The sequence below is a fragment of the Oculina patagonica genome, chromosome 14 (genome assembly GCF_052425735.1).
Source record: "Oculina patagonica isolate OP01 chromosome 14, crgOcupat, whole genome shotgun sequence".
Taxonomy (NCBI): domain Eukaryota; kingdom Metazoa; phylum Cnidaria; class Anthozoa; order Scleractinia; family Oculinidae; genus Oculina; species Oculina patagonica.
The window spans coordinates 1,657,472-1,671,478 of NC_135771.1; the positions used below are offsets into that span (position 1 = coordinate 1,657,472).

Here is a 14,007-nt window from a genome sequence, read left to right on the forward strand (position 1 = left end):
CGATTCCTTTTCCTTTGCGATTTCTGGCATAGTACACGTTTTCGGTGATAATGTATTATTCTGCCATAGAAATTAATCTGTATTTATTTTATAGAAGGAATTTCATCGCTACTCTCGAACTAAGAGAAAAAATGATAGGTCACCGTACTCGTTTACGAGAAAACGATGATTTATCTCTCTCGCGAGCCAATCGGCATAGAAAAAAGCGGACATTTTGTTTGTGTACGCGCGCTAATTACGGGTAAAAGTAACAAATTATTTATTTATTTATTTATTTATTTCTTCGTGTTTAGACCGTGAATGAAATAGGTTTAGACAACAGATTGACCAAGAAAGGGGCCGACTTTTCACCAAGAAAACTGCTACCAAAGTACGCTTGATGTGATTCCAGACTTGGGTTGATTCAATTTGCTATGAGATTTTTTGCCATTACAACACGCTTTCAAATGCGCCATATAAACAAAATGTAGGCAATTCAAAATGATTTGTAATAACTACCATTTTTATATGCTCTTCAAAATGTCTCGAACAAACTTTCACTTGAGTAACCTTAAACTGACTTTAAAGTGAAAGGTTAGAAAAGGAATGCAGTATTTCTACTGTAGGGTCCTGTAGGTATATGAAAGAGGTACCATTTTATATGGAAGGTATATAAATAGGGCCTGGCTTTGGACCTCGACGGGGGGGACTCTCCGCATAAAACTTTGTAGAGACCTCCCCCCTCCTCGCGCGGGGTTGCAATCAAAATAAACATTAACGAGATAAAAGCGGCGAGAAAAAATGATCACCGGGTGCAATATGGAATAAAACTACTTTACTATCAAAATAACCATTTTCAAACTACGTTTGGTATATCACTGAAATTTTATCACAATCCTCAATTCGTACACTTTCCATACACAAGCCACACGGGTATGTGACTTGTTTTTCAGTTCACAAGTTAGTCATCAAAGATGGGCGATAGTTTTGGCCTTTTTTCACGGTCGACTAAACGTTTCAAACGAATCATAGGTTAAATATTTTCAGACACCGTGCCGCATCTGGTAACGCCCTGTCACTTTCAGACTGAGCTTGTGTGATTAAACGTCATTTATCACTTGTCATAGAGCCTTTTGTTAGCTAATGGAATAGCTTGAATAGTTTGTGTTTGTATAAAAGAATATTAGACGTATTGATGTCTAGTATGACGTCACTGAATTGAAGACGACAGTGACCAAGGATTTTGTAAGTAAATGATATTATGCAAACGTTGCGCACGATTGATTCGTGTTTGTTTTTTTCTCAGAAGTACAAGCGGGCTAAATTGCTGAGGTTTCGCAACATATTATACACTCAGGTTATCATGGCTCCCAAAGTTGTGCTAATCTCTGGTTGTTCTAGCGGCATGGGACTCGCTACAGCGGTGTTTCTCGCTAAAGATGACGAGAAACGCTTCAAGGTTTACGCCACCATGAGAAATCTGGCGAAGAAAGGACAACTGGAGGAAGAAGGAAAGGAATATCTTGGAGACACATTGATTATCAAGCAGATGGACGTGTGTAGTGATGAATCAGTCGAGAAAGCTGTGAAAGAAGTGCTGGACACAGAAGGAAGAATTGATGTGCTGTGTGAGTATTTTTTTATAGCCTGGCAAAACTATTAGCCTGTGTATATCCGTCCCGCTCCGCTCAAAAAAAGTGAGCGCTGCGGGACGGCTGTTCACAGGCTACAAAACTATTGGACATGCATCCCTAAGCACAGGGCTTTCTCATTAGTCAAGTAGTAACAATACACTCCACGACAGTCGCTGATGCCATTAAGAGATTTTTCTCGATGTTATCTACGACTACAATTGTTGTAAAACGATATTTAAATCTGTTGTGTTTTAATAGCTAGCAGTGGGTATATAACAAGTAATAAGTATTGTCGTGAAATGAGCCATGAAGACAATACGCATATTTTTAACTTGAATTTTCACCTGAAAAAAGTATACTGTAGTTCTTTTTTTACATATATCAATTGTCATTTATAAACACCTGAGCAGTAGGAAAAGCGAAATATTGGAACTTGTGCGTGTTTAACTGACAGAATAGACTGCAATCGTTGTTTTTCCTTGGCATAATCATTATTCGCAAAAATTAAATGTAAATCCTACAAACAGTACAAAGCTTTCTTTACACATCTTTTAGACATAAAAACATTAATCCCTTTGCAAGTTTTGGTTTCGATTCGGTGCTTCCAATCAGAAATTAAGTATTTAGTGATTTTAGGAATGAGCGTGCATCTCAATCTTTCGTCACAAAAATCCGTTATTTATTTAATTTTCAAACGTGATTATACTTCTACTGAAAAGGGCGCGATGTCTGTGCTTTGAACTGAAAACGAAACAAGGTTTGATTTTGTAAAAATATAAAGTGTAAATGTAAAAAATGTAAAAGTGTAAAAAACTTCTTTTATAACATTTTTTTTTACATCTGTGCTTTGAAGTGAAAACGAAAAATGTTGATGATAGACTGAAGTTTTGATTTATACACATGGAAAGATTTTGACCGACTACACTTTCTTTCTTTCTTTTAGTCAATAATGCTGGCGTAGCCTTGTACTCCGCAGTAGAGTGTACCCCTATCAATATGGCTCAGGAAATGTTTAACGTGAATTTCTTTGGTGCTCTCCGGTTAATCAAGGCAGTGCTACCGAGCATGAAAGCGAGGCAAAGTGGGCACATCATCAACAACAGTTCTGTTGCAGGGATTGTGGGTATACCATTTTTTGACATTTACTCAGCGTCAAAGTTTGCTGTTGAGGGGTTGAGTGAATCCTTAGCTCCACGTTTACGACAGTTTGACATCAGGTAAAGATGACTTTATAAGTAGCGAAGAAATTTATCAGGGCCCATTGCGCATTCTCGCCTTCTGATAGAGAAAGACGAGAAAGGTTGAATGACAAAGATTGTTGTAGCCTACCAAACGTTTTGTGTAATATTGAGTGTTTTTTGCTAGCAAGAAGTCAACTCGACTGGAATGCAGTCCAAAAGAAATTGGCGGATGTCCCATAAAATACGGCTGGGTGTGGTGTCAATCAACAAAACTAAGTGTCAATCAAATGGTAACCCGGGTGGTAAGCGCAAAAAGGGACGGGGGTGGGAGGAAGAAACGCGTCCGTTTTGTCTCTCCAATTCTTTCTCTTTTTTCCTCCCTCCACCCATTTCGACGCCTGATATCGACGCCTGGATCTTTAAATTGATGAGCCTTTTCAAAGAGTTCAAGACTAAGAGAGAGAGATAAAGCAGACTATTTTTTTTTCTTGTCGCACAAAAACAAAAACGATTTCGTTACGAACCCGCGAACCACTCGGGTGAAGGGAATCCTATAAAGTGGAAAGAGCTACAGTGAGAGGGGGAGTACGTGCATGCCGTAGGGATACCCTAGAGATATTCCGCTTGCTCTCGCACTTCCCGGCGATCACCGCTCTGTGCTTCGCCTCGCTGAAGCACCGTCCGTCCTGCAGGCTATTACAAAAATCGCAAAGGAAAGAAGAATCGGCGATTTTTCGTTGTCTTTGACATACCTCGGTTTAATATTAACTCGTGGGTCAGAAGGCAGAAAGTCTTCACTACTAATTTATCGCAGTGTCAACTCTCTGCAACGAATACAACTGAATGCCATGTTTGTTTCTCTGTCTTCCTTTAATAGGTATACCATACTAGAAACAGGTCCAGTGGAGACTCCGATCCTTCAAACTGCGGAAGACTGGGGCAAAACTATAGACCACGATCTTGCTGACCAGAAAACGACGAAACTGAAGGAGATGGCAGGTCAAACACTACAACAGTTTGTTAGCAAGAACATGATAAAATCGAGCGAACTAGCAGCCATTGTCAAAGACACAATTTTAGACCAGAGCACCAATTTTCGTTGCTACACAAGCGATGGTTTTCATTTTGATGAAATTGCCGCCAAACTGAAAGATCCAGCCACTAATGAACCGATTGATCGGATGGAGAAACAATACTTTGAACAACAAAAGAACGAAAAGTAAATGATCACCCATTCTATACCAATATGAAAATCCTGATTCTCCTAATGGACTGTCATACATATATTTTAATGATAGTTACAAGAATTCGTTGATACAACATGGCAATATTCCTTATTTCATTACTGATTGGTACCTCTCTGGTTTGCTTTTTTAAATTCATCTTCTGTAACATTTGCGCTAAAGGCGGGCAGAAATTTCTACCGCAATATGTTTGTAAAATCTGATTAAAGTCTTCGTGTTGTATCTAAAAGTCATTGTTAGCAGTTTTCTGCTTTACTATGACCGTTAAATGTTGTAAGGGAAGGTACGCTTTTTCTTTTTTATTGAAAAAAAAAAAAAACAACAACTCCTGATCCGCCAATCGATCTTAAGGTGACTGACAAAAGTACGACCCTCCCCTCACTACTACATGGTAAATGTATGTTTCATGCTGTAGAAACATCAGAACATTTCGCTTGTGTACAACGGCAAAATGTTTGAATATGAATATGTCTCGATATTGAATGTGTGTGCGCTGAAACAAGAAAATGCGAACATGAACAATCAGTGAGGAATATTTACATTTTATAGGGTAGAGAATAAATGAACTAAATGTCTCAATAGATCAGCAGTTTGTAGTCAACAGCATAGGCGTACGAGGCGGGGGGGGGGGGGGGGCGAGGGGGGCTGCAGCCCCCCCTAGTGCCAAAATTTTTCGTTAACAGAAAAAGCATTGGAAATATAAAGTTCTTTGTGGTTCAAAAGTCCAAATTTCTCATTCATCTGCTTTCGTTTCCTGTCGCAAATTGCTATAATTGTGTTTGATTTTTCTCGCAAATTCTGCATGACCCCTCAGTTTGATTTAGTTGCAATCAGCTTTTCCATAGCTTGAGCGTTTGCGCGCGGTGGACCCAGTGTAAGACCTTGAAACAAAGCTGTTACAAATGTGATGAAGCTAATGCTTTTGACTCAAATGTTAAGTTCTCAGGGCTAGCTCAAAAATTTTTAACAAAATCTTTTATACCATTCATGCCTGAATGTTTCACACGCTTTTGCATAACTTTCAAGTGGGGGAAAAACAATGTTAATTGGCTCCCCCAAAATACTTTAATTTTTGGTGAACTAGAGTGAATAAATATTTCCGAAGAAAAAGGATTCAGTACATTGACACCTTCGGGCAACGCCACGTAATTACGTAATTAAGAACTATGGTTTCCTTTTAGCAAGCAGGCAAGGTTTGTACACAACTATTTCAATGCACGTTTTGTTGTCCATTTTATGCCTCTTTATTCGGCTTTCAACCCATGCCTTTTTTCGGGCAATAAGCTCTCCGCCCCCCCAGGTCCGAAGGTGCCCGTACGCCTATGGTCAACAGCAAGAAGCTGAAGAAACGATTCCTAAGTCTAATACGGACGGAAAGGACACGACTGGTCATCCGAGAAAACTATGTGCCATGGCATAGGATTCATGTAGAAATGTATACTAGTACCTGTCAACCCTGGGAACGAGGTTGAGTATCTATAATAAAACACCAAATTAAATCAAAGTTGGTGGAAAGAAAAACTTTATCTGTTAACAGTGTTAACCCAAAAATTTTCATTAAAAAATTCTGGAAAAGATGTGTGACCCTTCCCTTGAATTCCCCTTAAATAGCTCACAAAGAAAAATTTTTTATCGCGCTCACTTTCACTAATCACCTTCCCCTCTGAGGCCCCAGCCCTCACCTCCCAAGAAAAAACGTACCTGCCGTAATACTCTATGAAAAAGGTGAAGTGAACTTTGTTGGGAATTAAATTTATTATTTGTTGGTCAAGGCCTATGTACTATGCGTAAACTACGTAATTATGCGTGTGCTTATTAAATCCTTAGCGCTGTGAACAGCTTCAGTCCCGTTTCGTTTTTTCAACGTCGCCACATGCAAGTCTGAACAATGAACATAATTGTCTGCGTACATTCAGCCGTATCCGGGGGGCGGGGGTGCTCGGGGTTTCAAGAAGAAATGGAACTTGGAGAAAGAATGTCAAGCATGAAACTTTGAGAAGGTTGTTGATTTCTCAAAATGAAAAGAAAATATGCGAATTTTCTGCTTCGCCGCTCGCACGCAATCAATGTTGCCACATAACGTTTATGCCAGTGACTCGGCAAAAATTAGCTTCGCAACAAAACGGTGGCATTCCATTGTTGTGCTTTGATCAGGGATAATGACTTCTAAAATTGTGCTGATCTCTGGCTGTTCTAGCGGCATGGGACTCGCTACAGCGGTGTTTCTCGCTAAAGATGACGAGAAACGCTTCAAGGTTTACGCCACCATGAGAAATCTGGCGAAGAAAGGACAACTGGAGGAAGAAGGAAAGGAATATCTTGGAGACACATTGATTATCAAGCAGATGGACGTGTGTAGTGATGAATCAGTCGAGAAAGCTGTGAAAGAAGTGCTGGACACTGAAGGAAGAATTGATGTGCTGTGTAAGTAGTTTGATTAATTTTGTAACGTTTTAGCTTGCATAATGGGTATCCCTGATGATGATGTAAAACATCAGTTTTACATGATCAATCACTCTGTTTATGAAATATTCAAATTTTCATATGCACGACTGTACTCACGCAGTCGGGGGTGTCTGGAAACCCGGAACGGCGAATAGCGAATAGTCGCGAATGTCGAATAGTACGCATAGTGCAAATAGTGACGAATACGCTTGCTGGAAACGCTTTGAAACGCCATCGCCACGGAAACACAAGTAACATACAGAAGGGACGAAGTAAGTCGTTTTTTTCGAATTTCTTTTCTACGTTCCGAACTTTTGTGTTCGATTGTTACAATCTCATACCAACTCTTATGTATAGGCTGTTATGCAATTCCATTAAATGTTCTCGGCCCCCAAGGAGCTTGGGCTACATCTCCTAAATCCACGCGGACCACGCGGGAAAGGCGAAACACACTATAAACATGGAAAGAGATGGAAACTCGAGTCTCGGAGTCTTGTCAAATTAGTCCACGAGCGTGTGTTGGCAATGAGTTATGACTCTGCTTAGTCATCCTTCTTTTTTGCCTAAGGCAACTCTCGGTGAACGTGCGTTTCTCTTTGTAGCCTGTTCCAGGCTCTCGGTAGAGAGAAAGCAGAAAAACGCGTGCGAGCGAGGAAAAAACGAGCGGGGAAGAAGGTGAGTGAAGAAGGTGCCTTCGTTCCGCCTTATTTTTTCCTCGCTCACCCGCGTTATTCGCTCTCCCATAACTACTATCTCATATCTAACAAGTGCAAGTGGGATAACTGTGTTATTAAAAACTACCGCTCTTCCTCTTATTCTAACGACATATATTTTTTTGGTTTTTCAGTCAACAATGCTGGCATAACCTTGCTCTCAGCAGTAGAGTGCACCCCTATTAGTGAGGCTCAAAAAATGTTTGACGTGAATTTTTTTGGCTCTCTCCGGTTAATCAAGGCTGTGATACCGAGCATGAAAGCGAGGCACAGTGGTCACATCATCAACAACAGTTCTACCATAGGATTTCTTGCTCTACCTTTAATGGGTGTTTACTGTGCATCAAAGTTTGCTATTGAGGGGCTAAGTGAATCTTTGGCTCCAATTCTACGCCAGTTTGACATCAGGTAAAGTAATAATATGACAATCAGTTAACTAATGTTTTGACTGTCATGCACCTCAGTCGAGGTCAAGTAGCATTCTGACAGAGAAGCGAGAAGCATAGCATATGCGTACGAGGCACGCGCGCGCGGGGGGTGGGGGGAGGCAGGGTGGTTTTGGGTGTTTAGGGGGGGGGGGGGAGTGCACTCAGTGCAGCCACCCAGCACCGAAATTTTCGGACAAAATATTGGAATTTGGGAACAAGCCGGTATAGAGAAAAAAAAAAATAGATTTTGGAATAATCTATTAATTTAAAAAATTAATTGAAAATTCCCATTAATTTCCCCCCCCCAAAAGAGAAGGGGGGGAAAAAAAGAGGAAAAAAAACGGAAACCATCTTAAGTCACAATTCACTATTAACCAGTGTTTCTCTGTCTTTTTTCAATAGATATACAATACTAGAACCAGGTCCCGTGGAGACACCGATCTTTGAAGCTGCAGACGTCTGGGCCAAAGAAGCCATGGACCACTCAGCCGCTGACCAGAAAACACAGGAATTAATGAAGCGAGGGGGAGACGAAATAGAGCATTTAATTAAAACTCTTTCACAGAAACCGAGCGAAATAACAGCCATTGTAAAAGAGATAATTCTGGGCCAAAACACCAACTTTCGTTGTTACACAAACATGAAATTTCTTCCCGACGTGCTTGCCACCAAACTGAACGATCCCTTCACTAATAAATATATTGAAATGATGGGAAAACGATTTTTTGAAGAGCGGAAGGAAGAAAATTAAAAGATGAACCTTTTCACCTCCAAAACAAAATCTCCTTTCTGATTGTTATACAAATTGTTCTTCTGAATGAACACAATGTGCTTTATTTGATGATTTTTTTTTTAATTCTCGTTTTTAATTCTCTTTAATTCACCTGACTGCTTGACTTATGTATTGACTTGTAAGGAGAAAGTATCTTTTGATCACTGGTGGCAATTAAAGTTATTTTGTTATTGTGACGAGTAGTTGCCTTATTGTGTACAAAGTTTTTGTTGTTTTGCCGGTATTATTATATTTAACAATTATTCTACGAGCGCGCGTTGGATATATACTAGTTATGCAACGCTTTCGAGTGGTATACTATGGGATATTCCATAGTATACCGCGAGAAAGTGTTGTGTAACTACCTATACCATGCCATAGAAAATACGATTACTAAATTTCATCCGGAATAAGATCACAACGCACGATGTTTGACGTGAATTTCTTTGGCTCTCTACGGTTAATCAAGGCAGTGCTACCGAGCATGAAAGCGAAGCAAAGCGGCCACATAATCATCAACAGTTCTGCCATAGGATTTCTTGGTTTTCCTTTCTTTGATATATACTGTGCATCAAAGTTTTCCACTGAGGGGCTAAGTGAATCTTTGGCCCCAATTCTACGCCAGGTAAAGTAATAATATGACAATCACTTAACTAATGTTTTGACTGGAGATCATCAAGGTCAAGTTTATGAGATCTTAATACTGAATTGCGCAGACGTTTGCCCCCGGGGGGGGGGGGGGGGGTTACTCCCTATAATGGCCTATACGGGGAGGCTCCGCCCGAAAGGGGTACCTTATTCAGGCTTAAGGTATATGAAAGGGGAGGGGTTTTGCAAGTTTTGGTATACGAAAGGGTATGAAAATCTGTCATTTAGGTATTTAAAAGGGTCTTTAATTAAAATATTCGAACAGACGCAATTTACGGCTGTATTATTTTAATGTATTAAGTGCTACGTAAAAATGACAAGAAGACGTCCTGTTCTAAGTCAATGCCATGTCTTTTTAGGTATATGAAAGGGGTACCTTTTTTCAGTAAAAAGTATACGAAAGGGGTACAATTTCTGTCAAAAATGGTATATAAAAGGGTAAGGGGTCAGAGCTCGGGGCGGAGCCTCCCCGTATAAAACTTTTTTGAGTGCCCCCCTCCGGGACGTTTGCGTGACCAAGACGTTAAACTAATAGACAAAGGATTTTGTTAAGTAAATGATATTATGCAAAAGTTGCGCAGGATTGATTCGTATTTGTTCTTTAGCTCAGAAGTACAAGCGGGCTAAATTGCTGAGGTTTCGCAACATTATAAACTCTGGTTATCATGGCTCCCAAAGTTGTGCTCATCTCTGGTTGTTCTAGCGGCATGGGACTAACAACAGCGGTGTTTCTCGCTAAAGATGACGAGAAACGCTTCAAGGTTTACGCCACCATGAGAAATCTGGCGAAGAAAGGACAACTGGAAGAAGAAGGAAAGGAATATCTTGGAGACACATTGATTATCAAGCAGATGGACGTGTGTAGTGATGAATCAGTCGAGAAAGCTGTGAAAGAAGTGCTGGACACAGAAGGAAGAATTGATGTCTTGTGTGAGTTTATAGTACTCGAATGTTTCCTCATCACTGAACAGTCGCAAAGCGGTCCAAGTTCTTAAGTCCTGTGTAGCGCCACATCACGGAATGGGGGACATTTGATCTCGCAGAATGTTTGGCGGTTTCCTTTAAAATAATCGTCTTCAAGTGGAAAAATTTTTGTTTTTGTCCGGATTGGTGGGGTTCTCTAGTCAGATCCTGTCTGATTCCAGAAAAATTAAAACAGATCTCAGAAGCCTTTAAAATTTCTCACTCAAATTTGCTCTCCGATGTGCTTTATCGATGCTGTACTGTACTTATTGTACTGGTTTATGTGGAATGCGAGTGGTCTCTCATTTTTCTCGGGGGCAGTGAAAAAAGCGAGCGCGCGACAAAATCAGTTCGCCCTCGCGAGTCGCGTCTCCTCGCGTGAATTGGTTTAAAGGTTACCGTATTTTCTCGATTAAACGAATAAACGCCGGGTCTCCAAGGTCGAGTTGAAAATAGACCCCTAAGGTATTTATTTAGGGTATGATAAGTTGTATCTATATTAGCCAGATACATTTTTGTCAAAAACAACGTATAAAAACCGTTTCTTAATGAATACCAGGCTCGAAAAACTGCAGGAGTCGAATAAACGCCGGGTCCACCAGGTCAAGTTTGTAATAAACGCCGGGGGCGTCTAATCGAGAAAATACGGTACCTTAATTATGTCCTAGGAAATACTATCTCGTGAGACAGAGAAATATTTTCACGGGATATTTTTTTGTTCTCTTTCAGTTAACAATGCTGGCCTAGTTTTGTTCTCCGCAGTAGAGTGTACCCCTATCAGTGAGGTTCAAAAAATGTTTGACGTGAATTTCTTTGGTTCTCTGCAGTTAATCAAGGCTGTGATACCGAGCATGAAGGCGAGGCACAGCGGGCACATCATTATTAACAGTTCTGCCATAGGATTTCTTGGTTTACCTTTCATGGATGTATGCTCAGCATCGAAGTTTGCCATTGAGGGGCTATGCGAATCCTTGGCTCCTAATCTACGTCAGTTTAACATCAGGTAAAGTGATATGTCAAACAGTTTGTGCGCAATTCTTAAATTTACTCATTGTAGCATTGTAAATGGGAACGACTGTGAGACAGTTAGAGAAGAGCCTGGGCAATAGGGATCGCTAAATTCTTCTATGTTTTAAATTGAATATAAAAATTTACAATTTTGCATGAATGCCAAATCAGATGGTTTCTACTTTGATAGATTGCGGTTTGAAAATCCGATGAAAATGTTTCAACTTTTCTTCTATATGTTTTAGGTAGACGGAAGGGGTTGAGATTTCGTCACAGCATAGCAATTATTTGAACAATTGCGTGTAGTGTTCGCGTAAACGCTGACAAAAACCTAAAAGAAGAAAACAAACAAAACAAAGTTCTGAATTATTTCAAATTTGCATTATACCTCAAAGTCTTTTAGCATTATGGAGAAATGGTTTTTCTTATGTTTAGTTTTTCAAATTCACAGGAAAATCGAGAAAACAAGTAAAAACTCGTGAAGTAGTGGCACTTTCTTGTGCCATGTCGCAACAGATCAGCGCGCGCGCTCAGGTTGAAGCATACGTCAGCGTGCACCCATGGGCAAATAGTAGACGCTAAATTAACCAATCAGAACGCGCGCCTTACTTTAGTTGTGCTATAAAAACGTTTAGCAGAACAACACATGAAGTCACAATTACTTATTTACCACGATGTTTACAGCTGTGAGTTTAAACCGGTGTGTTTTTTTTTTCTCTGCCTTGCCTTAATAGATGTACAATAGTAGAACCAGGTCCCGTAGAGACCCCGCTCTTTCAGACTGGAGCAGACTGGGGCAAAACCTTAGACCACTCAACCGCTGATAAGAAAACACAGAAATTAATGAAGCTGAGGCTTGCTGGAATGGAGGAGATGAAAACTAAGTCATTGAAAGCGAACGAAATAGCAGCCATCGTCAAAGAGATAATTCTAGGCCAAAACACCAACTTCCGTTGTTACACAAACGTCGACTTTCTTCCTGACGAGCTTGCCGCCAAAATAAAAGCTCCCTTCACTAATGAATTCATTGATCTGTTGGGGAAACGATTCTTTGAACAACGGGGTGAAGAAAAGTAAAAGATGAAATGTAAAAGTAAACTGTGAAACCCTTTAAACATGTAGCCTGCGTAGCAGGCGTCTGTGTAGTTTTTAGCGCGTTTAGGCGTCTGTGTAGTTTTAAGCGCGTTTAAAAGAGTGCGCGACGCGAGAAGGCCGCGTGAGAAAAAATCGAGGATTTTTTCCTCCCGTGGTCCTCTCGCGCCTTTCGCGTTTCTCCCATACGCGCGCGAGAAACTATACGGCGCCTGCTACGCAGGCTATTGAACATGAAGCTTGACATACACTGATTTCTGCGTTTCTGCGTGGTTATATAGGTATGTGCCGCGGAATAGGGTATGGTTTTTAAGGTTCTCGATCCTTAAATAGGATCATTTCTGCCTCTTTGACATTGTGTTCCCGGTGTGATCCTTTGATAGGGTACTTACTGATTGCATCAGCTAAAATTGCAGTGCTTAAACGACCAGCTAAACGATAAAGAAATGCTCTGTTAAAACTGATCTATCCGTTAAGTATTAGTTTAGTCAGTTTAACTTCGAAGGTTAGAAAGATGCGTTCACGCCATTTTTAGTTTTTGTTTTTCCCTTTTATAGGGTGCCATTTTTTGTTTTAGGCCTTAAAAAGGTATCAATTTTCGTTTTCTTCATCCTTAAAAAAGGGTGAGGGTTTAAGAACCTTCGCAGCACACACCTATCCGAGAATTACGGGAGTACCCCCCCCCCCCGGGTCTTAACAATGATTAGTTTCTTAAAACAAGTTATTCGTTATGTCATAACTCTCTTTATACTCATCGCCTGTCTGCTTGTAAGGAGAAAAAGTTATTTTGTTATGCTCACGAGTAGTTGCCTTATTGTGTACAAAGTTTTTGTTGAATATTAGAAGGGCCGGTATCATTATATTTAGGAAAATATGTCTGTCGGGAAGTCATCTTTTATGTTTTACAAATGTTTTCAATGCTTGAATGGGTGAATGCCTGGACTGAATGAATGAATGAATAAATGTATGAAAACTTTGTTAGAGTGTCAAAAATCATTATAGCCTGGGATATAGCCATACTAATAAGGGGACACAACTAACAAAAACTAACGAATACTAAAAATAATACTTAACAATAATCGTATCTATAACAAAATTCTCGATTTTGATTGGTTCTGCGCGCGCCTATTTGTCGCGTAATCGGCGCGAGATCACGTGGGTGTCCAATTACAGGTATCCAATTTGAGCAACTTCAAATTGGATACCTGTAATTGGACACCTACGCCATTCGCGCGTCAATCACGCGCATATAAATGGGTTCTTTCTTGCTGTTTTCCCACTGTTTGTACGACCAGTTGAATTTACCATTGACTTTTTCACACTAAAAAAGATTCTCAAAGACTTCCTAACCTCGAATTTTGTTATTGATACGATTAATTAGTAATTGGACCTCGTGTCGTACAATTCAGAGAGTAATCGGCTCGTAATTTCTAATCGTCCTCGCGCTGCGCGCTCGGCCGATTTTGAAATTACTCGCCCGATTACTCCCTGAATTGTACTCCACTCAGTCCAATTACTATTACTTATTCGCCGAAGGCGAAGTGATTATTGTTGAATCGTCTCGGGGATTATTCAACAATAATCACTTCGCCTTCGGCGAACAATTGTTTTAGTATAATTTTCAGAGGTGAATATCAAGAACTGCAAAATAACAATAGAAAACACGAAAACAACAATAACAAGTGCTCGATTGCGTACGTTTAAACCAGTTTAATTCATCGATTGAAATCGTAATTTACACTCAAGTTTTAGCAATAAAACGGAACAAAACAAACACTTCAAAAAGATAGATCATCGTTGGTGACTTCTGAGCAATTGTGTGAATCCTCTCGAAATTACTAGCTCCGGTGAGAAGAGAACAATGTTTTGCCAGTCGATCTGCCTGAGTACATGGCAGCGT

The 14,007-nt window shown here is 40.2% G+C and overlaps 2 protein-coding genes across 5 annotated transcripts in view; both read left to right on the forward strand.

Moving 5' to 3' along the window:
- The first annotated feature begins 1,217 nt into the window (after positions 1 to 1,217).
- On the forward strand, positions 1,218 to 4,588 carry LOC144637865 (retinol dehydrogenase 8-like). The gene is made up of 3 exons (XM_078496954.1): positions 1,218 to 1,607; positions 2,557 to 2,830; positions 3,672 to 4,588. Exons 1-3 carry the CDS (start codon positions 1,241 to 1,243, stop codon positions 4,015 to 4,017), a joined length of 987 nt encoding a protein of 328 aa, XP_078353080.1. The 5' UTR covers positions 1,218 to 1,240; the 3' UTR covers positions 4,018 to 4,588.
- Positions 4,589 to 6,007: 1,419 nt separating this feature from the next.
- The window catches only part of LOC144637868 (retinol dehydrogenase 8-like), a 30,098-nt gene continuing 22,098 nt past the window's right edge, over positions 6,008 to 14,007 (forward strand). Inside the window, exons 1-3 of one of the 4 annotated variants that reach the window (XM_078496959.1) lie at positions 6,008 to 6,462; positions 10,737 to 11,010; positions 11,750 to 12,206. In XM_078496959.1, coding sequence (XP_078353085.1) covers positions 6,198 to 6,462; positions 10,737 to 11,010; positions 11,750 to 12,092 — 882 coding nt within the window. In that variant the 5' untranslated portion in view covers positions 6,008 to 6,197 and the 3' untranslated portion in view covers positions 12,093 to 12,206. Of the gene's footprint in view, positions 6,463 to 7,330; positions 7,605 to 8,026; positions 8,594 to 9,627; positions 9,975 to 10,736; positions 11,011 to 11,749; positions 12,215 to 14,007 lie in introns of those variants that run through there. The other 3 variants (XM_078496957.1, XM_078496958.1, XM_078496961.1) reach the window with 3 other exon arrangements.

Bases quoted from the DNA above. Each gene is read 5' to 3' on its own strand.
- LOC144637865 (XM_078496954.1), top strand. From the start codon at position 1,241: ATGCAAACGTTGCGCACGATTGATTCGTGTTTGTTTTTTTCTCAGAAG. The intron at 1,608-2,556 runs GTGAGTATTTTT...TCTTTCTTTTAG, and splicing joins AGGAAGAATTGATGTGCTGT to TCAATAATGCTGGCGTAGCC. The intron at 2,831-3,671 runs GTAAAGATGACT...TTCCTTTAATAG, and splicing joins TTACGACAGTTTGACATCAG to GTATACCATACTAGAAACAG.